The sequence below is a fragment of the Heterodontus francisci genome, chromosome 15, assembly GCF_036365525.1.
Source record: "Heterodontus francisci isolate sHetFra1 chromosome 15, sHetFra1.hap1, whole genome shotgun sequence".
Taxonomy (NCBI): Eukaryota; Metazoa; Chordata; class Chondrichthyes; order Heterodontiformes; family Heterodontidae; genus Heterodontus; species Heterodontus francisci.
This window is the reverse complement of record NC_090385.1, coordinates 16,866,818-16,894,280: the sequence shown is the minus strand read 5'-3', so window position 1 is coordinate 16,894,280 and position 27,463 is coordinate 16,866,818. Positions and strand designations below refer to the sequence as shown.

The 27,463-nt window shown below is 43.9% G+C and overlaps 1 protein-coding gene and 1 non-coding gene across 2 annotated transcripts in view; one reads left to right on the top strand and one right to left on the bottom strand.

Moving 5' to 3' along the window:
* Positions 1-501: 501 nt before the first annotated feature.
* Positions 502-27,463, top strand: part of mtnr1c (melatonin receptor 1C) — a 141,315-nt gene continuing 114,353 nt past the window's right edge. The window contains exon 1 of the mRNA XM_068046975.1: positions 502-676. Within this exon, the coding sequence (XP_067903076.1) occupies positions 502-676 (175 nt within the window). The remainder of the gene's footprint in view (positions 677-27,463) is intronic.
* Positions 8,329-8,400, bottom strand: trnag-ucc (transfer RNA glycine (anticodon UCC)). Its single transcript has one exon. It is a non-coding gene; the product is annotated as a tRNA-Gly (tRNA).

The window sequence follows — 27,463 nt, the reverse complement described above, 5'->3', positions numbered from 1 at the left end:
GTCTTCCATCTAAGTGATGCTGTCGCCTCGGGTTGACCCATCACAATCAAGGTGCGGGGAAGTGTATAAGTAGAGAAGGTTGAGAAGGCAGTGTGAAGGGAAGAGCCCCTGAATCCTGACAGTTACAAACACATCAGAGTCCAACCGGGATAGGGAATGACTGCTATATAAAGCACCCAAGACTTGCACACGTTCTCAGTCCGGAACAGCTCCAGTTCAGCATTGCAATCCCAAAACTAAGTCAGCAGCCCGGACTACGGTCTAAACAGGATGATACTCATAGTAACGTGAAGGCAGCTTTCGCTCAACTTTGTTAACAAGTTAGGGAGGGTGCGCTGAACGCAGCGAATGACCTAATTGAAAGAAGTCCTTTACAATCAGCAATCGAATCGAGACTTGGTCAGGACATAAACGGGGTTTTGGTTTTTTTTTTTGGCCGTTAAATAAGGAAGAAGTTTGGGGGTTTGAAGGGTAGCTGGATGAAAGCCGCCTGCCTCGGACATGTCGGAAGATGGGAACTGTTCCGAGCTTGGGTCCTGGGACTCTGAGTGGTCACCTTCTCCTGGGGTCACCACGGCGCTGGCCACGGTGCTGATCTTCACCACTGTGGTGGACATCCTGGGCAATGTGCTGGTCATCATCTCGGTGTTCAGGAATAGGAGGCTCAGAAACACTGGTAAGATACAACTGGAGGCAGAGAGCACTTCGGAGGCAGCTGGTCTGCCTGCCTGCAAAAACTAAATGTCTAAATTAATCAACCACTTGTGAGTTCGCGTTTGTGCTGGCACCTTCACATCAAAGCAGAAAGTATGGGGGAGAAAGATTCAGACACTGAAAAGAATTTATCTCGGTTAACATCGAACTGAATGTAATAGTGGAATTAATTAACATGACAAAAGAGGATGTAGTTTTATCACATGTTGCCTGTCACGCTAGAACTCGTTATGTCAAATAGGAAGAACATGATTGTATTATGGAAAATAAATCTGATCCCATTCTGTGTCCTACAACACCAACAAAGCTCTTAAGTAAGAAAAATAACATCTGTTGTAAACGATGTACCGTTTTTGTTACCCTAGAGAATGAATGCACGGTTTAAACCTGGGTGGTTTAAGCCACGACAGTTCTGAAGTACAGATTAGTTACATCACATCCATATTCACATTTCTGTATTAGAATAATACCACTCATTATTCCAGAAGATTGGACATGTTGACCAAAGAAGCAAAGCTTACTTTGCTGCTTCGGGTTGAATTTAGAGAGAATCATTGCTGAAACGAAACATCTTTCAGGGTGCTGCGAATAATCTATAATAGATGCAAACGAATTTTATAAAAGTCAATTTAGAAACTGAGAATTACAACTAAACCAACTAAATACAGTCCACACCAACGTAGTGTGACACAAACCAACAGAGAATAACTCAATCCGGAGTCTGGTTCAGAAAATAATCAGCAAGTCTAATGGAATGCTGGTCTCGATATCTGGAAAAACAGAATACAAGCGGGTAGAGGTTATGCTTCAGTTGCACAAAGCCCTGGTTAGAGCACACCTGGAGTTACTGTGTTCAGTTCTGGGCACCACACCTTAGGAAGGATATATTGACCTTGGAGGGAGTGCAGCTCAAGTTTACCAGAATGATACCTGGACTCCAAGGGTTAAATTATGAGGAGAGCTTACACAAACTAGGGTTGTATTCCTTGGAATTTAGATGTTTAAGGGATGGTTTGAACGAAGCTTTCAAAATATTAAGGGAAACAGATAAAGTAGATTGGGAGAAACTATTTCCACTGTTTGGGGAGTCGAGGACCAGGGGTCATAGTCTAAAAATTAAGAGCCAGACCTTTTAGGAGTGAAATTAGGAAACATTTCTATATGCGAAGGCTGGTAGAAGTTTGGAACTCGCATCAGAAATTGATGCTAGGACAATAGTTAATTTTAAATCTGAGATTGAGAGATTTTTGTTAACCAGAGTGTTACAACCAGCTGACAAGGGCTCTAGGGGTTCCCTCTCAGCCTTTGCCTGGTTTAACCGTAACAGGGTTTAATTTTTAAAACACCGTGTTTTTAACTCTCGCTTAGTCAATCCTGTTCACTGCTCCAATTGTAAGGCAAAGAAATCAAACAGGTTTCCTTAGATTTAAGCAAGAAAGGTAGAAGTTTATTAATCTTAAACGACTACAAATATGCAAAGCGACCACACCAACATGCATACATGATAACCACAGACGCAGATAGAGACAGCAAAAGTAGAAGGAATAAAGTGGAAAAGTTTAAGGCAATATCTGGTAGTTACAGTCCTTTAAGTTCAATGTTGAGTCTTTGATTGCTGGTAAGTCTTACACCTTCAGTGTCTGGTGATCAAAATCCATTTGGGTTAATTGGAGCAGGGAATATTCCTTTGTTTCCACAAGCAGCGTCTCTTAGTATGCAAATGTCCTTCCAGCCCAGTGTCCAGTGATCTTCAGACAAGTCATTTCTTCACTCCAGCAACAGTTTAAAATCAATGTTCATATGACAAAATTAATATGCCTCATTCTTGGCAGGTGGGGGTCTGCATGACACAGAGGTATTAAGGGATATGGGGCCAAGGGAGGTATATGGAGTTAGGTTGCAGATCAGCTATGATCTTACTGAATGGCAGAACATCCTCAAGGGGATAAATGGCCTCCTCCTGTCCCTATGTTACTATGTTCCAGCGGGGTATAACAGAAATCATGAGTGCAACACAAGCTACAAGTGGTAACACAGACCAATCTCTACAGTACAGTGCAAGGAAAAAAAGATCAGTATATTAATAAGATTTGTTGTGTATAATTTTAGCAATGTCCCATGTGATAAAAAGATGAAGATAATTTAATTAACTGAAACATTGCTTTAGTTTGTTCTTTCCAAAACGTAATTATGAAGTAATTATGGGATATAGATGTTATAAAGAAACCAAGGGGCTGCAGTTGACTGCAATGGAACTGAATGTCAGATGCTATCGCCAGTCCGATAATGCCCATTTTGCACCATCGTCCAAGATGTGTTTTAATCCCCAATTTTCTTAAAGTAACTGAAAATAGTGCGTAACCAGCTTTGAATTGCAAATCTGATTGAAATATCCAAAACATGCAGATTACCATCTGAATCCCTAATGTAATAGATTTTATGGAATTATAACATGAAGAATGCAATTATATAATCCAACTGTTAGTTGAAGCCATTCAATGAATGCAGAGCTAACAGAAATAGCAGGTAACGGAATTTGTTACAATTCTTTATATATCTGTTAAAGATGTGCACTTAAGAGTGAACAATACAAATCTAAAGTTCTTGAGTATAACACAGACTTTCTGAAAGTTTCAGACTTATTGAACTGCAAGACTAAGTTCCAAAAATAATTCGACCAACATAGTCACACTGCCAATTTTCTCTCAATACAAAGTACTTTCAATGGTTCACAATGATGCAAAGGTAGCAATTTAATTTGAGAGTTGATCTGTGAGTTAATTGCAATGTCTTGGGTTATTGTTAACTGTGCCCAAGGCTGCAGACAGGTTGAGAAAGGATAATTGCCTTTTGTCATAGTCACGTAAGATGTCACTTGTGATTTTAACAAGTAACAAATAGCACACAACTTGATAAATACAAATTGCTGTTAGGGTGTAGTGTATTATGGCCTGGAACCACCTGGAACAGCACAATTAGCCCCCATTGCCACAAGTTCTACCATTCTCCCTGATTCTCCAGTGGAGAATTTATGGCAACATTTCCTGGAGAACTAGAATCATAGACGTTTTACAGCTCATCGTGTCTGTGCCGGCCGATAAGTAGCCGTCCAGCCTAATCCCACTTCCCAGCTCTTGGTCTGTCGCCTTGTAGGTTACGGCACTTCAAGTGCAGATCCAGGTACTTTTTAATAGAATTATAGAAAACTCATTAGCATTTGTTGCATGGAGCATAACTGCAAATCAGAAGAGTCCAACACAATGGCCTAGAATTTACTGGACTGGGGCACCTTGAATGACATGAGTTGGATTTTTTCCTCACCCTTCAGCTCCAATTAATTTTTGCACCACAAATTACTGAAAGTGTGAGCTGATAATGTGGTGACAGCAATCTCTGGGACTTGGTGAACAGGAAAAATAGTCTATACTTGTGACATTTTTAAAATTCATTCATGGGATAGAGACATAGAGTCATAGAGTTATACAGCACAGAAACAGGCCCTTCAGCCCATCATGTCCGCGCTGGCCATTGAGCACCTATCTATTCTAATCCCATTTTCCAGCACTTGGCCCGTAGCCTTGTATGCTATGGCATTTCAAGCGTTCATCTAAATACTTCTTAAATGTTGTGAGGGTTCCTGCCTCTACCACCGCTTCAGGCAGTGTGTTCCAGATTCCAATCACCCTCTGGGTGAAAGAATTTTTCCTCAAATCCCCTCTAAACCTGCTGCCCCTTACCTTAAATCAATGCTCCCTGGTTATTGACACCTCCACTAAGGGAAAAAGTTTCTTCCTATCTACCCTATCTATGCCCCTCATAATTTTGTATAGCTCAATCAGGTCCCCCCTCAGCCTTCTCTGCTCTAAGGAAAACAACCCTAGCCTATCCATAAATAAAAGCAAAATACTGCAGATGCTGGAAATCTGAAATAAAAACAAGAAATGCTGGAACCACTCAGCAGGTCTGGCAGCATCTGTGGAAACAAAAGCAGTGTTAACGTTTCGGGTCAGTGACCCTTCTTCGGAACCCCCTATCCAGGCTCTCTTCATAGCTGAAATGCTCCAGCCCAGGCAACATCCTGGTGAATCTCCTCTGCACCCTTTCCAGTGCAATCACATTCTTCCTATAGTGTGGCAACCAGAACTGTACACACTACTCCAGCTGTGGCCGAACTAACGTTTTATACCGTTTCATCATAACCTCCCTGCTCTTATATCATATGCCTCGGCTAATAAAGGCAAGTATCCCATATGCCTTCCCAGCTTCCGAGTTATCTACCTGTGCTGCTGCCTTCAGTGATCTATGGGCAAGTACACCAAGGTCCTTCTGACCCTCTGTACTTCCTCGGGTCCTACCACCCATTGTATATTCCCTTGCCTTGTTAGTGCTCCCAGAATGCATCACCTCACACTTCTCAGGATTAAATTCCATTTGCCACCGCTCTGCCCATCTTACCAGCCCATCTATATCATCCTGTAATCTAAGCCTTTCCTCTCACTATCTACGACACCACCAATTTTCATGTCATCTGTGAACTTACTGATCATACCTCCTATATTCATGTCTAAATCATTAATGTACACTACAAACAGCAAGGGTCCCAGCACCAATATCTGTAGTACACCACTGGTCACAGGCTTCCAATCGCAAAAACAACCCCTGACCATCACCCTCTGCCTCCTGCCAATCACCCTCTGCCTCCTGCCACTAAGCCAATTTAGGATCCAATTTGCCAAATTGCCCGGGATCCCATGGGCTCTTACCTTCTTAACCAATCTCCCATGCGGGACCTTATCAAAAGCCTTACTGAAGTCCATGTAGACTACATCAACCGCTTTACCCTCATCTACACATCTAGTCACCTCCTCGAAAAATTCAATCAAGTTAGTTAGACACGATCTCCCCCTGACAAAGCCATGTTGACTATTATTGATTAATCCCTGCCTCTCTAAGTGGAGATTAATCCTGTCCCTCAGAATTTTTTCCAATAGTTTCCCAACCACTGATGTTAGACTCACCGGCCTGTAAATACCTGGTTTATCCCTGCTACCCTTCTTGAATAATAGTACCACATGCGCTGTCCTCCAGTCCTCTGGCACCTCTCCTGTGGCCAGAGAGGATTTGAAAATTTGTGTCAGATCCCCTGCTATCTCCTCCCTTGCCTCACATAACAGCCTGGGATACATCTCAAACAAAAACAAGAAATGCTGGATTCACTCAGCAGGTCTGGCAGCATCTGTGGAAAGAGAAGCAGAGTTAACGTTTCGGGTCAGTGACCCTTCTTCGGAACTGACAAATATTAGAAAAGTCACAGATTATAAACAAGTGAGGTGGGGGTTGGGCAAGAGATAACAAAGGAGAAGGTGCAGATTGGACCAGGCCACATAGCTGACCAAAAGGTCACAGAGCAAAGGCAAACAATATGTTAATGGTGTTTTGAAAGACAAAGCATTAGTACAGATTAGGTGTGAATATACTGAATATAGAACATCAGCAAGTGCAAACCTGAAGAAAAACAACCTGAAAAAAACAGTGGGTAAGCAAACTGAACAAACTAAGATGAAATGAAATAAATGCAAAAAATGTAAAAAGGAATGCAAAAAAAAGGAAGAAAAAATAACTAAAAATGAAAGTAAAGTGGGGGGCTGTCATGCTCTGAAATTATTGAACTCAATGTTCAGTCCGGCAGGCTGTAGTGTGCCTAATCGGTAGATGAGATGCTGTTCCTCGAGCTTGCGTTGATGTTCACTGGAACACTGCAGCAATCCCAGGACAGAGATGTGAGCATGAGAGCAGGGGGGAGTGTTGAAATGGCAAGCAACCGGAAGCTCAGGGTCCTGCTTGCATCTGGGCCTGGGGATTTATCCACTTTTAAGCCCGCTAAAACCTCCTCCCTTTCAATGCTAATTTGTTTGAGTTGTCACAATCCCCCTCCCTGATCTTTACACCTACATCGTCCTTCTCCATAGTGAATACAGATGAAAAGCAATCAGTTAAAACCTCACCTATTTCCTCCGGCTCCACACAAAGATTGCCACTTTGGTCCCTAATGGGCCCTACTCTTTCCCTGGTTATCCTCTTGCCCTTAATATACTTATAAAACACCTTAGGATTTTCCTTTATCTTGCCCGCCAGTGCTTTTTCATGCACCCTCTTTGCTCTCCTGGCCAACATTGTTGGCCAGGCCAACATTTGCTGCCCATCCCCAATTGCCCTTGAGAAGGTAGCGGTGAGCCACTTTCTTAACTGCCGCAGTCCATGTGGTGTAGGTACACCCACAGTGCTCTTAGGGAGGGAATTCTAGTATTTTGACACAGTGACAGTGAAGGAATGGTGATATAGTTCCAAGTCAGGATGAGGAGGGGAACTTGAAGGTGGTGGTGTTCCCATGTGTCTGCTGCCCTTGTTCCTCTGGATGGTAGAGGTCGTGGGTTTGGAAGGTGCCGTCGACAAAGCCTTGGAAGTTGGTGCAGTGCATCTTGTAGATGGTACACACTGCTGCCACTGTGTACTGGTGGTGGAGGGAGTGAATGTCTAAGGTGGTGGATGGGGTGCCGATCAAGCGGGCTGCTTTATCCGGGATGGTGTCGAGATTCTTGAGTGTTATTTGAGCTGCACTCATCCAGGCAAGTGGAGAATATTCCATCACACTCCTGAATTGTGCCTTGTAGATGGTGGATAGGTTTTGGGGAGTCAGGAGGTGAGTTACTCGCCTGCAGAATTCCTAGCCTCTGACCTGCTCTTATTGCCACAGTATTCAAATAGCTGGTCCAGTTAAGTTTCTGCTCAATGGTGCCCCCCTCCAGCATGTTGTTTCACAGAATCACAGAATTGTTATAGCACAGAAGGAGGCCATTCGACCCAATGCTGTTAAATATCAAGGGGAGATAGTTAGATTCTCTCTTGTTGGCGATAGTAATTGCCTGACACTTGTGTGGTGCATATGTTACTTGCCACTTATTAGCCCAAGCCTGAATGCTATCCATGTCTTGCTGCATGTTGGCACGGACTGTTGTGAATGGCACTGAACACTGTGCAACCACCAGTATATATCCCCACTTCTGACCTTATGTTGGAGGGAAGGTCATTGATGAAGCAGTTGAAGATGACTAGGTCTGGGACATTTATTTATTTATTTTATTTATTTTTATTTTATTTAGAGATACAGCACTGAAACAGGCCCTTCGGCCCACCGAGTCTGTGCCGACCAACAACCACCCATTTATACTAACCCTACAATAATTCCATATTCCCTAGCACCTACCTACACTAGGGGCAATTTACAATGGCCAATTTACCTATCACCTGCAAGTCTTTGGATGTGGGAGGAAACCGGAGCATCTGGCAAAAACCCATGCAGACACAGGGAGAACTTGCAAACTCCGCACAGGCAGTATCCAGAATCGAACCGGGTCCCTGGAGCTGTGAGGCTGCAGTGCTAACCACTGCGCCACCCAAAATTGCTGCAGGGCGACGATGATCAAGCAGGGGAACGAGTCTAATAGGATGATGAGAATATTTTGTAAACTTCCATTCAGTTAAGACTTTGACATTTTTCATTTGTAAAATTCAGCAGTAACATTGCCGAATTAAAGCAGATCTGCGATTAGACATTGCGATGGCCAGGAATCGAACCCGGGTCAACTGCTTGGAAGGCAGCTATGCTCACCACTATACCACCATCGCTACCACGTCCTCCAGCCTTACAAAAAGAGTATGATTGCTAGTAAATTAGCTATTCTTTAATTTCTTAAACAGTGGAGATCAATTGACTAGCTTAATGCTCTTGTTTTACTTTTTATTTGGCTTCAATTGGCTGCTGGTTATTGCTGTCTTCAACAAACAATTACTGCAGCAGGGAAGGACATATCTGTGTGGCTCCAACTGACCACTGGTCGTAGATCTTATGTACCAAAGGCAGATCAATTTATAGGACTTGCAGTAGCAGCAGGTCAAGCAGACCTGGACCAGACTTCAACTGACTGCTGGTCACTGCAGGTATAGGGGTTTAACACTGGAATCTTGTGACCGTGGGTGTCAGTTCATCCGAGATTCTGGGTGCAATGTGATGAGCAGTCCCGAAGGGGCACAATTGATGGAAATTTGTCATACTAACCTGGGAATATGGCCATTCTAGTGGGTGGGGAATGCTTTAGGTGAGTGGACTTTTAAACCAATGTAAATTGGCTTTGGACTCAACTCATTTAATCTTAATATTCTGCAATCTTTATCACTATTTCGATCAATTCCACCCATATTAAGCTGATAACTGGGTGAAAATCATACGGAAACTCCAGGCCATTGTTACTGATGATAGATGGAAAACTATGAAAGGAGATTCCTGTAATCCATACTGAACTAGGTCAGGAAATTCTTGGCTCCAGCAATATTAGCCTTATGTTTCTAAATAAATCAGTACAGGCCCTCGAGTACTGGTTGAACCAGTAATGAAATATGGCTCGGGGGTCACATACAGTTTGAGACATGACTCTATTCCCAAGGGTCCCTTCTTAACACCAATTTATATATTTATGCTGTTTCAGTACAAGCTTGTCGACCAAAATAACCCATTCTGTCCATAACAACCCACACCTGCGTTATCACATCACACTCAATGGGCTGAATTTTTCTGAGCTCCCGACGTCGGGCTCTGTGGTGGGTGGGAGTCCAGAAGATCGCAGTGGCAGTGGCCCATCACGGAGCCTGACGCCGGGATTGTTGGGACCAATCTTCCTGGCGGCAGCAAGGCTCTGTGGCAGACCCCTGGCCGCTCGGCGACGGGACCCAACTTTAAACATTGAAATGAAGGACATGAATACATTAACATACCATTCCACGCAATATTACCAGCTGTCCACAATCTTCCGTGCAATGGTCAGCACTCATGCGCCTTCACTCTCCCGTCCAGGGAAAGCTGGGGTCACCGAGGTGGGGAAAGCGGGAACTTAGGACTTTTAGTGTATTGAGGGGAGAACGGGGTCAACTCTGCATTTCAATTTGGAGGGGGTAAAGGGGTGACTTCTGCACTTTGTGCAGTTGGCGGGGGGAGAGGACAACTATTTAATTTAAATGTGTTGAGGGGGGAAACGGGGCTACCATTTATTTTCTGTGTATTGGGGGAGGGGGAAATCGGTCACACATTTACATACAGTGTAGTGGGGGGCTGTGGGGGGTGCGGTTCCAAGGTTGAACATTTTTCTCTCTGTGCAAGTCTGGCAGCCCTTTAAAAATGGCGCCAGCGCCTACGCAGAAGCAGCTGACGCCATTGCCAGCATCACAGAGCCCGCCCTCACCACATGACGGGGGAGGGCGGACCACCCTGCATATGGAAATGAGCCACCACATGCTAGATCACAGCGGGGTGCGGGCTGCCAGTTTTTCACCCGGCACTGGGAGAATAAAATTCAGCCCATTTCCTCCAAATGCACTGCTGTTAGATGTGCCCAGATCATCAAACTCTTACACAAGCTGGAAGCAAGTTCAAAATAAACAACTTTAAATCCACTTGATTTAAAAGAAATATTACCCTTTTTAATATCGGAACTGGGGCCCTGTCGAATATTCCGGACAGATGTGATCTTCCTGCGAATCATTTTAGGTTTTAACACAGTTTGCATGAAGTTCCCACAAAAAAAAATTTCTTGGGTCTAAAACATTGAAGGAGAGTTTCTATTGGAACTTTATGGGACAATCTGGAAAGAAGCAGCAGTCTTATTAATCTATGCAGGGTGGGAGCCCTATGACATGCATAAGACCCCTAAGGCCATTTCAGCTGTCTACTGGGTGGAGTACACGCCGTGGACACTTAGCTCAGTAAGTCCTGGTGGTATAGCAGAAGAGGCCTAAGAAAGTAAGAGCGAAAATTATTTTTATGAGGCCAGCAGGAGTAGAGTAATATGTGTTGTTGCCCCAGTGGCACCGCCCCCACCTTCTCCCCCTATTTTTCCCAGCCTCCGCCTGATAATAGGCCAACCCATAGCCAGTGAGCTGTATTGGGGTGCCTCTTGGGGTATACAACCCATCCCATATATGTTAATAAGACTCGCCTTTCGAAATGGGCTGAGACTCCCGTTGGTACTGTTGATTGACCCAATAGTTAAAATCTATCCCATAGTGTTTAGCAGTTGGCAGTTTTCTGTGTTACTGCCTGTTTGCAATGATGACTTACTTTGGTAAATTGCTCAACTTTATAACAATAGAATAGTTATGTCCTGGATAAATTTTAATTCCACATTCTGCCAGCAAGGATTGTGAACGTGTGATAAAATATTATTAATAATGACATTGCATTGTGGATAACTTTTGTTTCAACATCACTATTTTAGGCACCTGTAGTCTGCCTTTGCAAATAATTGTCACCCCAATATAAACCAACTTGTTTGCTTTAGAAATTGCAGCCATATTGGAGTTAATATGGTAGCCTAATACCTCAGCATTTGTGATCTTTTGCTTTACTCAAATCTTTTGACTCTTCCAGCCGTGTATACAGTGTACCTTTTGTGTATGTCATATTTATCATTTATAATGTTACTTTACCAGCTTAGCAAACTCAGCAGTGCTTTAAAGGCGGCTGTACTCTGCTAAATGCTTAACACTTCCACGTTCTGAAGCTTTCTGGGATTACGCCATTTCACATGTGTGTTGAATGCAGAACTTTAAAATCTTCAAAGGTATAAAACTGCTAAAATATGTCTACAGCTCTGAATCAAGTTTTGTTTAATTTCTGGTCACCTGCTGTGTTTTCATTCCATACCAGAAGATAGAAAGAGCTTGAAAGCAGAGATAAAATGGATTTGAAAAGAAAGAAACCTCAGGACATCTCAAAGTCCCTTACAGCCAATGAAGGGTGTTTGAAGTGTGGTTCACTGTTGCGATATAGGAAATGTGGCAGCTAATTTTCACATAGCAAGCTCCCACAAACAGCTAGGGGACAGCGATCAGGTAATGTGTTTTAGTGATGTTGGTTGAAGGATAAATATTGGGGAAGGCACAGGGCAGAACTCCCCTGCTCAACTTCGAAACAGTATCACGTGACCTGTTACACCGACCTGAGAGGGCAGACGGGACCTTGGTTTGATGTTTCAAAATATGGCACCTCTCCTGGTGCTGGGTTCCCTCAGCATTGCACTGAAGCGTCAGCTTGGATTATGTGCTCAAGTCTCTGGAGTGGGACATGAACTCATAACTTTCTGACTCGGAGGCAAGAGTGCTCCCCACTGAGCCAAAACTGACACTTCCCTGACATCAGATTTGAAGCCAGCAGCTGAGTTTGTTCTGCTTAACCACGCACTAAGAGTTCATGTCTGTGAAGATATATTGAAGAAGTCTCCCTAGTGACAGCTATTAAGATTCAAAGCAATGCTTGTTCAAGGTTTTAATCAATATACCCAGTTTGAATGAATAATATCAATTAAAACAGGAATATTCATGATAAAAATCCTATTCTGTTTATATTCTTGTCACATTATTAAAAATAAAATTGCTAGTCCAACTGATGGTATCTCATTAAGGGATTTAATGTTTTATTAGTCTGTGACTGGAAATTAGTAAGTTTGCTGTTCAGCTGACTCTAATGAGCAGCATTTTGCATGAGCACCTCCTCTAATACTCTTGGTCAAGCTTTGAGTGGGTAAGAAGCCTAAAGCATTTAGTGCAGATCTGTCACATATCTAGATATCAAGGGGAACAGATAGGGTAGATTGGGAGAAACTATTTCTGCTAGATGGCTAGTCTAGGAGACTAGGGGGCATAATCTAAGAATTAGAGCCAGACCTTCCAAGAGAGAAAATGGGAAGCATTTCTTCACACAAAGGCTGGTAGAAGTTTGGAACTCTATTCCACAAATGGCCATGCATGCAGCAACAACAACTTATATTGATATGCACATTTAATATAATAAAATGTCCCAAGGTGCTTAAAAGGAGCGTTATAAAACAAAATATGACACCGAACCACATAAGGAGATATTGGGCTGCATTTTACAGAGCCCTTGACTCTGGGATATTTGGGGGGGGGAGGGGGGCATGAAGTTTGCCCCAGAGGAAGCCTGCCACGGAGCTCGACGCCAGCAGGGTCTGGCCTGATATTGCCGGTGGTGGCGAGGCCTTGTGGTGGCAACCCCCCCCCCGACATTTGGCGACAGGACTGCCATTTAAATATTTAAATAAATTGACTTAACTGAATAAATGAGTCTCCCGTCACCTCCTGAAGTCCGGCTGCTATCTTAACCACAGTGGCCGGCACTGCCGCACCTTCAGATCCGCGTCTGGGGAAATGAGGTGCAACACTGGTGGGGTGGTGGAGGAGGTAAGTTTCTCAGTGTGGGGGTGGGGGGGGGGGGGAGATGGGGTCAAATCAACATCATGGGTGTAGGAGATGGAGGGAAGGGTTATAGTTTAAAGTTTGTGCAGTTTGTGGTGGGGGGGGGGGGTGGGGAGAAGTCAAATTGTGAAGGTAAGTGTCTTGGGGGGGGGAAGAGCAAATAATTTATTTAATTGCTTTGGGGGGGGTGGGAGAGTGGCAAAAGAAATGTATTTATTTATTTCAATTCAATGTCACTTTAAATATTTAAATATCTCCATAGGGCTGACAGCCCTTTAAAAATGGCGTCAGAGCCTACGCACAGGCAGTTGACGCCATTACCGGGGATGGACAGCCCACCTCCTCCACGTGATCGGGTGGGACGGCCCGCCCTGACTATTGTAATGAGTTTCCGGCTCTTTGGCGTGCGCAGGTGGGCCGCCATTTTTTCGCCGGCGGTGGGCTTATAAAATTCAGCTCATTTGGTCAGATGACCAAAAGCTTGGTCAAAGAGGTAGGTTTTAAGGTGTGTTTGAAAGGAGGAAATTGAGGTGGAGAGGCGGAGAGGTGTAGGGATGGAATTTCAGAGCTCAGGGCCTTGGCAACTGAAGGCATGGCCATCAATGGCGGAGCGATTAAAATTGGCGATGCTCAAGAGGCCAAAATTATACGAGCGCAGATATCTCGGAGGGTTATGGGGCTGGAGGAAATTCCTGATACAGGGAGAGGTGAGGGCATGGGGGATTTGAAAATAAGGATGAGCATTTCAAAATCAAGACATTGTTTGCCTGGGAGCCCATGTAGGTCAGCGAGCACAGGGGTGATTGATGGACGGGCATGGTGCGAATTAAGACACGGACAGCAGAGGTTTGGATGACCTCAGGTTTATGAATGGTAGGTTAAGTGTTAGATTAATTATTAATTTTAAAACGCATATATGGAGTTAGGTCATAGATCATCCATGATCTTATTGAATGGCGGAATGGGCTCATGGGGGTAAATGACCTACTCCTATTCCTATGTTTCTATATTTCTATGTTCTTATGACTACACAAATTAGGTGATTACCCTAATTTAAGAGAAGGCAAGAATGACTGTATTTGTCCAAATCAATTCAAAAACTGTTGTGGACTCTCAAAGCTCTCAATTCCCACAAATCTACTCTGCATCATGATCTGAGACTCAAAACTAGACTCCTCAGCAGTTGTTGGACATGCCCTAATCCTTTGTGTTTAAAATATAGCTCGAGCTGCCGTAATGATCCTACCCTCCCATGGTTGACTAACTGTGCCATGCATTGAACATAACTTCCATCTCAGCCCTAAATGGCCGACCCATTATCCAGGGTTCACAGTCTCAGATTCAGGACTGAGATAAGGAGAAAGGTCTTTACTCAGGGGGTTATGAATCTTTGGAATTCCAAAAATCCATAGCTGTCTGAGTGAAGAAATTATAAATAACACTACAATTCTAACTGATCATATCTCATTAAGGAATTTAGTGCCCTGATCAGGTCAGTTAGAATAATAGTTTCTTTATTCTGTGGATGCTCAGTTGATCGATAGGCACGAAGAGAACCAAGAGATATGGGGATAGGGTGGGAAGTGGAGTTGATGGAGAAATTCAGCTATGGCCTTATTGAATTGTGGAGCAGGTTTGAGGGGTTGTTTGGAGAAGATAAGAACATAAGGAAAAAGTATTTCTAATGTTCTTATATCCTTATGTATTGTCCACTATGTTGGCAACTGGCTGAAATATTAGAAACAAAAAAAGTGATAAAAAAGAGAAATGAAAAATAAACAATATACTTTTCTAACTTTGTTTTGGCTCTAGGTCTTACTCCAGATTTATTGAGCCAATCCCCACAGAGTAGCCAGGGAAGTTAGAATTAGAATTAGAACATTACAGCGCAGTACAGGCCCTTCGGCCCTCGATGTTGCGCCGACCTGTGAAACCATCTGACCTACACTATTCCATTTTCATCCATATGTCTATCCAATGACCACTTAAATGCCCTTAAAGTTGGCGAGTCTACTACTGCTGCAGGCAGGGCGTTCCACGCCCTTACTACTCTCTGAGTAAAGAAACTACCTCTGACATCTGTCCTATATCTATCACCCCTCAACTTGAAGCTATGTCCCCTCGTGTTTGCCATCACCATCCGAGGAAAAAGACGCTCACTATCCACCCTATCTAACCGTCTGATTATCTTATATGTCTCTATTAAGTCACCTCTCCTCCTCCTTCTCTCCAACGAAAACAACCTCAAGTCCCTCAGCCTTTCCTCGTAAGACCTTCCCTCCATACCAGGCAACATCCTAGTAAATCTCCTCTGCACCCTTTCCATAGCTTCCACATCCTTCCTATAATGCGGTGACCAGAACTGCACGCAATACTCCAGGTGCGGTCTCACCAGAGTTTTGTACAGCTGCAGCATGACCTCGTGGCTCCGAAACTCGATCCCCCTACTAATAAAAGCTAACACACCATATGCCTTCTTAACAGCCCTATTAACCTGGGTAGCAACCTTCAGGGATTTATGCACCTGGACACCAAGATCTCTCTGTTCATCTACACTATCAAGAATCTTCCCATTAGCCCAGTACTCTGCATTCCTGTTACTCCTTCCAAAGTGAATCACCTCGCACTTTTCCGCATTAAACTCCATTTGCCATCTCTCAGCCCAGCTCTGCAGCCTATCTATGTCCCTCTGTACCCGACAACATCCTTCGGCACTATCCACAACTCCACTGACCTTAGTGTCATCTGCAAATTTACTAACCCACCCTTCTACACCCTCTTCCAGGTCATTTATAAAAATGACAAACAGCAGTGGCCCCAAAACAGATCCTTCAACCCCATACTTCCGTATTTTCTGCAATAGCCTACCGTGGGGAACCACGGTGAGGAGTGTACCAAGGTACAGGAGAATGGATGTGTTTCAGATAGCTAATCCATGAAACCACCCTAGCATAAACAGAAGGTGTTTCAAATGCAAGCAGGATTGCATAGAATTATCAATTAATCATTGAATGGTACAGCAGAGAAGGAGGCCATTCAGTCCATCATGTTTGAGCTGGCTCTTTGGTAGAGCTATCCAATTAGTCCATCTCCCCTGCTTTTTCCCATAGCCTTGTAAATTGTTCTCTTCAGGTATTTGTCCAATTCCCTTTTGAATGTTACTATTGAAACTTCTTCCACTGCCCTTTCAGGCAGTGCATTCCCGATCACAACAACTCTCTGTATAAAAGAAAGGTTTCCTCATGTTGCTTCTGGTTGTTTTGCCAATCATCTTAAAACTGTGTCCTCTGGTTATCGACCCTTCTGTAATATTGCTTTCAGCTGATTGAAGTTGCTGTCCCAAATATAACTGTAAACCGTTTATTTATTTATTTATTTATTTAGAGATACAGCATTGAAACAGGCCCTTTGGCCCACCGAGTCTGTGTCGACCAACAGCCACCCATTTATGCTAACCCTACAGTAATCCCATATTCCCTGCTACCAACCTACACTAGGGGCAATTTACAATGGCCAATTTACCTATCACCTGCAAGTCTTTGGCTGTGGGAGGAAAACGGAGCACCCAGCGAAAACCCACGCAGTCACAGGGAGAGCTTACAAATTCCGCACAGGCAGTACCCAGGTCCCTGGAGCTGTGAGGCTGCGGTGCTAACCACTGTGCCACTGTGCCGCCCCACAATTTGTGCTCTGTTTTAAAGATAATTTTGATCAATTTTTCATGCGCTGAATATATCTGTGATCCAACTCTTCTACAAATTCAGATGATTTTAGCCGCATAGCGTTTGTTCCTGCCCTAGAACTCTCCAAGAACTCTGCATTCCTCCAACTCTGGTCTCTTACCTCCTTCGACTGAGGTCATTAGGAAGGGAAATCAGTGGAGTTGAGGTACAGAGCAGCTGTGATCTAATTGAATGCCAGAGCAAGTTCGAAGGGCTGAATGGCCTAGTCCTGTCTCTATGCTTCTATGTTCTATAGAAGAGGCACAGTGGCTGCTACTGCTCTTTCAGTGGCTATGAAGGTGTCCACAGTCCTCAATCTTAAAGGCTTAGGCTCCTTCAGGCATCCTTGGGGGATCTGTGCAACATAAGCCAGGGAGCAGTGCAGGCATGCATGCCCAGGTCACTGACACCCATAACAGACCACCTCATAAGCTTTGAGATTGCAGGGAGGTAGCACAGAGAAAGGGCCATACAGCTCCGTTGGGCTGCAAGCTTCCCTAAGACCCAGGCTTCCACTGGTGACATTGAAAACAAATTGTTGTTACCGTGGTTATTGCCGCAACAGAGGGTTGTTGGTCCCACAACAATGGCATCTGTGTGACTCTGGAATGAGTGGTTTCAAACAACAAGTTTTAATATATTTTGACCAAAAACAGTATTGTTTTTATACAACTGTTGCAATGTATTATATTAGATGACTGGCAAGAAAATGACAAGCAAATAGTACAAATTGGTTCCGAGACCCAAGAGTGATTAGTTTTTATTTATTTATTTATTTAGAGATACAGCACCAAAACAGGCCCTTCGGCTCACCGAGTCTGTGCTGACCAATAACCACCCATTTATACTAACCCTACAGTAATCCCATGTTCCCTACCACCTACCTACACTAGGGGCAATTTACAACAGCCAATTTACCTATCACCTGCAAGTCTTTGGCTGTGGGAGGAAACCGGAGCCAACAGACCACCGCATAAGCTTTGAGATTGCAGGGAGGTAACACATCTTTGAATCTCTAGGCTGCCTATTTGGTTGTGGACTTGTGACCTGTTCTGAGAGCACTCTAACTTTATACTGCTCGGTCACCTTAGCTACACATACCCAGTTCTTATCTTCTAGTTAAATCATTAAATTATTAAATTACATTATTCCATCATTCTAATGCTCTAGCTGACTCCTGATGTCATGGCCCCAAGTCTTAGTTTGGCTGGACACACTGAACATACCTCTCAGGAATGTGAGTAAGACTCCATTATCGAGAACTCCTAGCTATTTTATGTCTGTTAAATCCCATAGGTAAGGGTAATTTTCCATTTTGGGTGTGTGGTTTTCCTAACAACCAGCTTTCTTATCTAGGTAAGGTCACCTCTTGCTCTAAAAGTTACAGCTAAGACAACTTCAGCATTCCTGCTGTTCAAACTTTTTTTGTTCCCAAGCACATAGAACACGATTCAGTCCCCAATCTCTTCCTTCACATTGCTTTCTGGCTAAAGTGTTAAATGCAAAGTCCACTGGAATACTTAACCAGTTGAACCACTTTAACCAGACACCCATGTCATATTGAGGTCACCCACAGAGCACCCACTCACCGATGTGCATAGGAAATAATCCCACTTCCTGAATGTGCAGGTAGTTTGTGACGTTACGCAGAGGATCCTCATGTCAATGGCCAATATGCAGGAAGTTGGCATACGCCTTCATCCTCCGGTATTCTGCACTCTGACCTCTTCAAGAATGAAAACCATAACCACTGGATGGCCACTAGGTGGCAAGGCAAACCCACTGCTGCCGTGGCTGATGACCTCAATCTACCTTGAAGAGGAGTGGTGCAGCGAGGCTCATGCAGTTACCAGGCTGGTGACTGAGAGGACCACTCGGGTACTGAAAGCAACTTTCCTCTGTCTGAACAAGCTGGGCGGGGAGCTACAGGTTGCGCCAGATAGAGTCCCTAGATTTATGAACCCCCGCTGCAACCTTCTCAACTTTGCCATCGAGGAAGGATTGCAGTTTGATGTGGTTTGAAGAGGGCAGTAAAATCAGGACGGCATGCACTCAGTGGAGTCCTTGCAGACAGTCCTTGCCTTGGCTGTAACTTTTAGATCAAGAGGTGACCCTTACCTAGATAAGAAAGTTGGTTGCTAGGAAACCCACATACCCAAAATGGAAAATTATCCTAACCTATGGGATTTGACAGTCCTTGCAGATACTCTCTGAAGTCTTCCCTTCAACTCAGTCTCCCTGAGCCTGACTGCCATCTTTCCCACTTACAAATAAAGAATACATCCTCAAACCAATACCCGATTCTGCAACATGAAAACACTTCAAATCTTTTTGTCCTGACATTACTTTGCCAAGAATCATCACTTCAGTCAGCACTGAATGAGTGCTCTCTATCCTGTATGACTACAATACCCTAATCAAATGTCAAAGGGAATGGCGAGTATCTCCTGTATACCTTTGTACCAGCTCATCAGTTCCACTGTACTGCAACCTGGATGGAGGTAACATGTAGACACTCCATGGTGGGTAACAGAGCCCCATATTATTAGTTTTACGTTATGGATACTGGTCGAGGTTTGGTATTATTAAGAGTCAGTAAAACCTTTAATTTTTGTAAACTTTAAAAAGATGCAAGATTTTCAGTTACTGTTTAACCTTCATTATTAATAAATCTGCTTCATAGTTTATAGCATAAGTGACATGATCCTCAGACCATTTATCCTTGTGCTCAGAGAGCAACAGGGGGTCTAGTACGGAGCAACGGTGGCATAGTAGTAATGCCACTGAGCTAGTAATCTAGAGGCCCTATCTGGGGACATGGATTTAAATCCCACCATGCTAGCTGGTAGAATTTAAATTCAATTAATTAATAAAGATGTGGCATTGAAAGCTAGTCTCAGTAATGGCGTCATGAAACTATCATCAAATTGTTTTTTTGTCAAAATCCATCTGGTTCACTAATGGCCTTTCGGGAAGGAAATCTGCCTTACTTACCTGGTCTGGCCTACATGTGACTCCAGATCCACAGCAATGTGGTTGACTCTTAACTGCCCTCCGAAATGGCCTAAAAAGCCACTCAGTTGTCAAGGGCAATTAAGGTTGGGCAACAAATACTGGCCTTGCCAATGATGTCCACATTCCATGAAAGAATAAAAAAAAAATCAAGCCAGTGACCTAATTACAGCAATAGGGTTTCTGCTGACACGCTGGAAAATGCCGCAGTGCCAGATATTGTTTGAATAAAGTCAAATTCTGTTTCCAATGGAGTGAGCACTCACTTTGGAATGCAGCATGAGAGAAATAATAACAACTTGTATTTATATAGCACCTTTAATGTAGTTAAACATCCCAAGGCACTTCACGAGTGTATTCAGACAAAACAAACAGTTGAACATTTATTCAATTTTAATACCCATTTTCTGATTTAGTTTGAAATGCTGGATAGAAACTCTGTCAACAGACTTGTAGGTGAAGCTTCCATCAACTTCCTGACTTATCTCTTGATCTCTTTTACTCCTTTGATCATAGATTCCTACACTGTGGACCTTGCCTTGACCTTTCACCTTGATTTCTCTATTAAGATTGAATTGTGCTAAAAGAGAGTTTGAACTGTCTTTTCTCTTGGTGAGGAAGCAGGATAGGCATTTTTTAGGATAAAGTGAACAGATATTTGATCCTTAGACAAAAGCATAGTCATGTGGAATGGCATCTTAACTAACTTTGTTTTCCAAGCTACAATCTGTTCATTCAAATTTTACTGAAGTGCGAGGTGAAATGTTCATGTCCACAGGGCTTAAATTGCTCTATTTCAGGACTGCACACTCCATAACCTCTCGTTGTTCTCCACTACATGTCATATTTAGCATTGGCTGTTAAATTGCAAATAAAAGACTGTGATGACCCATAATTAAACAACATATGGAGGTACTGAAGTTCCTCGGGTCAAGACCCTGTGGTTATGCTTGGTTCACAGCTGATTGTGCCCTCCAGTGCTGGCCCACGTGAGATTGAGGGCTTGTAGGGAGGGCAGCTCATTTGCATGGGCCAGATGGGTGCAAGTGGCACTTTGGGCACAACTCTAGCACCCTCTTTCCTGCTGCTAGCCTTCCCATGATTGTTGCTATCTCTGGTACTCACCTGTCCATCCTGAGTGATGTTTGTCAACATCATCGTCACCATCAATATCCTGGAGTTACCATTGACTGGAAACTTAACCAGACCAGCCACATAAATACCATGGCTACAAGAGCAGATCAGGAACTGGGAATTCTGCAGCGAATAACTCACCTCCTGACTCCCCAAAGCCTGTCCATCAACCACAAGGCACAAGTCAGGAGTGTGATGGAATACTCGCCACTTGCCTGGATGAGTGGAGCTCCAACAACACTCAGGAAGCTCAACATCATCCAGAACAAAGCAGTCTGCTTGGTCGTCACCCAATCCACCAACTTAAACATTTACTCCCTCCACCACCAACGCACAGTGGCAGCAATGTACCATCTACTAGATGCACTGCAGAAACTTGCCAAGAATCCTTCCACAGCACCTTCCAAACCTGCAAGTTCCCCTTCAAATCCCACACCATCCCGACTTGGAACTATATCGCCGTTCCTTCACTGTCGCTGGGTCAAAATCCTGGAACTCTCTCCCTAACAGCACTGTTGGTGTACCTACACCACATGGACAGCAGTGGTTCATGAAGGCAGCTCACCACCACCTTCTCAAGAGCAATTAGAGATGGGTAACAAATGCTGGCCTAGTCAACGACACCCACATCCCAGAAATGAATAAAATAAGTCTAGATCCTGCTACCACAGAATTGGGCTATGGTTCCCTCAGGCCCCTTAGTCAAGCTATCACCTTGTGTTCAGGGCTCCACACTGCTTGCCAGGACTGGATCCCACTGGTGAGGTGTGTGCCCACCCATATGGGAGCTAGTACACCTAACCACACAGCACCTTGCACAACCACGGTGGGTCAAAACTGAGCCGGAGCAGGAATCCTGGTGCAGGGAGTCCCAGCCTCTGGCCATCCTTTGCCTTGTAGGGGTGGACAGAGGCTCCACTTTCCTGGTTGTTCCGTCAGCCTCCTGTTGGAGTCATGGCGGGAATCTAGTCTAATACCTAAGGAATTTTGGGGTCATATAGTATTAGAAACCACAGATTTTTAAGAAGCATTTGAAACTTTGGATGGTTAACAAAAAGAATATTTCTGTTTTTGTTGTCTTGAAATTTAGCTTAGGAGATCTGAGCAAACAACTGTCTGAATTTTACAAGCTGAATTTTGATAGACAAACATTCACTCCCTCCACCATCGACACAGCCTGGCTGCAGTGTGTCCTATCTACAGAACGCACTGCAGCAACTCGCCAACGCTGCTTTAGCAGCACCTTCCAAACCCACGACCTCCATCATGAGAAGGACAAGGGTAGCTGGTGCATGGGGACACCACTACCTCCAAGTTCCCTTCCAAGTCACACAACTTTCCCTGACTTGAACATATATCGTCGTCCCTTCATGATCGCTGGGCCAAAATCCTGGCACTCCCTACCTAACAACGTACGAGCATATGAACGAGAAGCAGCAGTAGGCCATTTGGTTCATGGCTGACCTGAATGTGGCTTCAAATCCACTTTCCTGTCTGCCCCTCCTCACACTTGACTCCCTTGTCTATAAAGGGTGGAACTCAGCCTTGAATATATTCAATGACCCGGCCTCTACTCCTCTCTGAGGAAGCGAATTCCACAGACTAACTACCCTCTGAGAGAAAAAAGTTTCTTCTCATCTCCGTCTTAAATGGGAAGCCCCTTATTTTTAAACCGTGTCCCCTAATTCTAGTTTCGCCCATAAGTGGAAACATCCTTCCAGCATTCACCCTGTCAAGACTCCTCAGGATCTTTTATGTTTCAACACTGTGAGAGCACCTTCATCATATGGACTGCAGTGGTCATGAAGAAGGCTCACCACCACCAAGGGCGACTTGGGATGGGCAATGAATGCTGGCCTTGCCAGCAATGCCCACATCCCGAGAATGAATAAAAGAACACAAATTTGAGACTGATCATTGAACATAGCAAGTATCTGAAAGGATTCCAAAATTGTTTGAAATAACTGTACATATAATAACTCTTCTGCAGGCCACTAAAATTATTGAATGGGATTTACAGTTGGCAGTGAATATAATTGAAGTTAAATGCATAGGATAATTCAACAAGTATTTAATAAACAAGCATGTGATTTTCTCCCAGGCATTTGTAAGTTTCAGTTCTCATTCAGTGGTCACAGGATCTCTTCCTAAAACTCCAGATGATAACTGATATAAGTTAAAATATTCAGAATTCACATTTAGAACTAATGCTTTCGAACTAGTATCATAAAAGCGATGCTGGAAATCTGAAATAACAGAAAAACTCAACAGGTCAGGCAGCATCTGTGGAGTGAGAAACAGAGTTAACGTTTCAGGTCAATGATCTTTTATCAGAACTGGGAGAAGTTATAAATGTAATAGTTTTTGAGCTTGTTCTTCTCTGCACCCGACCACAGACCTTCCCTTTTGTACTCCTTCCCACCCTCCCCACTTTCACTTGCTCAAAACTGATTACATTTCTAACTTTTCCCAGTTCTGATGAAAGGTCACAGACCTAAATGTTAACTCTGTTTCTCACTCCACAGATGCTGCCTGGCCTGCTGGGTTTTTCTAGCATTTTCTATATTTGTATTATGTTGACTCAGAAGAGCATTTTATCCAGTGGGCAAAACATTGGGGCAAAATGACCAATTGCATATTGCAACAGGCGATTTTTCAAGCATCCTTGACGACCGCATAAAACCTTGTTAATGAAGGGCCTAATGCCCGTTTCCACACCATTTATTGGAATTGGGCTGCCCCGAGCCTTACAAGCCAACAGCTGGGGAGGTTTTCTTCTCTCCTTTTGGCTGCATAGCACACTTGAGGGCTGCAGCAGGCCTGCAATCCCACTCCCACCCCTGCCCCCCTTCTCTTTACCTTCCCACACCATTTACCTGAGGGTTACTGCTGGCAGGGCAGCTAGTCTAACTTTGATGTCTCCCCACGGGCGAGCTGCACCTGGGAACAGGGCGGGCACCAGCAGCTCACCCCCATTATTCAGATGATGTCCAAGGGCCCAATTGCCATGTTTGAGTGCAGGGATCGTTCATTGCGCCTTCTTCAGGCTGGCCAAGCAGTGTAAGAAATTTCTACCCCAGTGAGCCAGTGAGTTGAATTCAGACCTAACAGCAGGAATGGGGCAGTGTCACACAGGATATAATTAGCCAAAGAAATTAACAATTGGGTATAACTTCAAAGTGAGTTTAAAGGATCAAGGCTTCGTAGTATCAGGTAATTCACATGGGCCAGCTCGACAAACTGTTTAAATGAAAAGATGCTTTTCTGCCGTCCCATATATTGTGACATTTACAGAATAAAAGAGTGCCTTGTAATACTGTAAAAAAAAAATCAATTTCGTCCAATCTGGATGTGAGAGCAGGGTTACACTTGCAACCCATGAATATGCTCCGGACCATGAAATAACAGTGCAAACTAACTGAGAACACCGGGCAGATTACAGTCTTAAGTGAGAACCATAATCAAGCTCCGAAAGAGGAGAAATTATGAAAATATTAGGATGCCAGGCACTCAGAGGAGGCCTTGCAGCTAACTGTATGGGAAGATACTCTCTGAAGTCTTTTCCTGACTCAGTTTACCTGGAGACCACAGCCTGACTACCGTCTTTCCCTCTTCCAAAGAAAGAATTTGCCTTCACACCGATACCCAATCCTACAACATGAAAACACTTCAACTCTTTTTGTCCTGACATGACTTTGTCAATAATCATCATTAAGTAACAGAGTCAGCACTGAATGAATGCTCTCTTTCCTGTATGACTACAATATCCTAGTCAAATGCCAAAGGAAATGGTGAGTATGTCTTATATACTCTTGCTACAGCTCATCAGTTCTGCTGCACTGCAACCTGGATGGAGGTAGTACACTCCATGGTGGGTAAATGGAGCCCCACATATAGTCAAGGCAAGAATGAGATGAAATTAGAGTAGCTTCTACTGTCAGTGGCTACTTCCCAGCTTTGGTGGAGGCTGCAGCTTTGAGATGATATCCCTATTATGTTTCATGGTTGTCCTGGAGAGAGGTTATTAATGCAATTACCAGCTGGTGACGGATACCATGGACGTAGGTTAAAAGTTAGGAACCTGTCAAGACTCCCCAACTATGATCAGTTACTCCAGTACATTGCAAACTAGTTTTCATTGCTTTCTTTCCTCTTATTCCATTGATTTGTCAGCTGTGACTTGGTGGGTAGCCTCTGAGTTAGAAGGTTGTGGGTTCAAGACACCACTCCAGAAACCTGAGCCCATAATCTAAGCTGACACTCCAGTGCAGTACTGAGGCTCATCTGGTCATTGTCATATTGCTGTTTGTGGGATCTTGCTGTGCTCAAGCGGGCTGCCACGTTCCCTACATTACAGCAGCGACTACGCTTTAAAAGTACTTCACTGGCTGTGAAGCACTTTTGAACATCCCGAGGTTGGGAAAGGCGCTATAGAAATGCAAGTTTTTTCTATTTTTTCTGAATGCTTTGCTGTCTGCACACATAGCAAAACCAATGTTATATCTCCCTATTTGGCACTAACTTCCAATAAACTGGCAGTCTCCCTCAGAGAGGCCACGCAGTGACTGGCGACGTACATAGAAAAAATCCACACTGGTGCAAGGTGGTTGACTCTTAACTGCTCTCAGAAATGTCCTAGCAAGCCATTCATTTTATCAAGTGTTTCCAGAAGAAGGCCCATTCCGCCAGTAATAGTGATGGGTAAGAAAAACCGGCCTTGCCAGCCGCGCTCACATCCCTAAGAATGAATAATAAAAATATGAGGTGCTTTTCCGAGTTTGGGCAGAATGCAGGGAGCTCGATTCTCCACCTAACTGGGCCACATATAATCAGTGCTTAGTGCTGACAGGAGAAAACATTCTGTTCTCCACTACTAACTGCTAACATCCTCAATACAAGATCAAAATTTACACCTAAAAGAAAATGATCAAGAGGTAATTGAGGTGCAGGTAATGCAGTCTTAGCTTTGTAAACATAGGGTTAGAGTGTGCTTCACGCTGGTTTAATGCTGTGAATGAAAAGCAGAGTGAGATTTCAGCTGAGAAGTTATAGACATGACACTCTAATCAGTTACCGGAGAAATGCTCAAGAGTATATTATGAGGGACTACCCATGTGTATTTAAAAAGCATGGCATTTATGGTAGGTAGTTACAGTGGTTTTAAAATAATAGGTCATGAAGCCGGTGGTATTTTAAAAAATATTTAGTAGGTAACCAAACTAATGGATGAAATATTCAGTGAATATAAGAGTGCCAATTTTCAGCATGCATTGCAGAAGGTTGTACATCTGAGGCTTTTACAGAAATAAAAGGAACAGTGAGTTAATGGGAAGATGGCTGGTAACTGTGAAAATTGCTTTGACAATGAGATGCAGTAAACAATGGTAAGTGAACATGATTGTGTCAGGGATAGGAAAGTGGCAAGCACTCTTTTAAAGGGATCAGCTCTAGATGTTCTGCTGCTTACATTGTTCAGAAATGAAAAATAGGATGGTACATTTTCTAACTTGACATTTACTGATTATATCATGGTCAACACCTATGGGGGAGCTTGGAAGTAGTAGTTTAAAAAAAATTCAGCATCTGGATTTCCTACCAAATATTGGCACACTCCTGAGAACCTCCAAAACCCCTCCCTCCCCCACAAATATTGGCACACTCCTGAGAACCTCCAGCACCCCTCCCTCCCCGCAAATATTGGCACAATCCTGGACCCTCTAACACCCCCTGGCAAATATTGGTACACTCACGGGATGCTCCATCAGCCCCCCCTCCCCTGGCAGATATTGGCACAACCCTGAGACACATGGAAGAATGTAAAACAATGCAGAGTGGTAGAGAAACATAAAATAATGGAGTTTTAAAAAAAATTCATTCATGGGATATGGGCGTCACTGGCCAGGTCAGCATTTATTGCCCATCCCTAATTGCCCTTGAGAAGGTGGTGGTGAGCTGCCTTCTTGAACCGCTGCAGTCCATGTGAGGTAGGTACACTCACAGTGCTGTTAGGAAGGGAGTTCCAGGATTTTGACCCAGCGACAGTGAAGAAATGGTGATATAGTTCCAAAGTCAGGATGGTGTGTGATTTGCAGGTGGTGGTGTTCCCATGCATTTGCTGCCCTTGTCTTTCTAGTTGGTAGAGGTTATGGGTTTGGAAGCTGCTGTCTGAGGAGCCTTGGTGTGTTGCTGCAGTGCATCTTATAGATGGTACACACTGCTGCCACTGTGCATCGGTGGTGGAGGGAATGAATGTTTATAGATGGGGTGCCAATCAAGCGGGCTGCTTTGTCCCGATGGTATCGAGCTTCTTGAGTGTTGTTGGAGTTGCAATCATACAGGCAAGTGGAGAGTATTCCATCACACTCCTGACTTGTGCCTTGTAGACGGTGGACAGGCTTTGGGGAGTCAGGAGGTGAGTTACTCGCTGCAGGATTCCTAGCCTCTGACCTGCTCTTGTAGCCATGGTATTTATATGGCTACTCCAGTTCAGTTTCTGGTCAATGGTAACCCGCAGGATGTTGATAGTGGGGATTCAGCGATTGTAATGCCATTGAATGTCA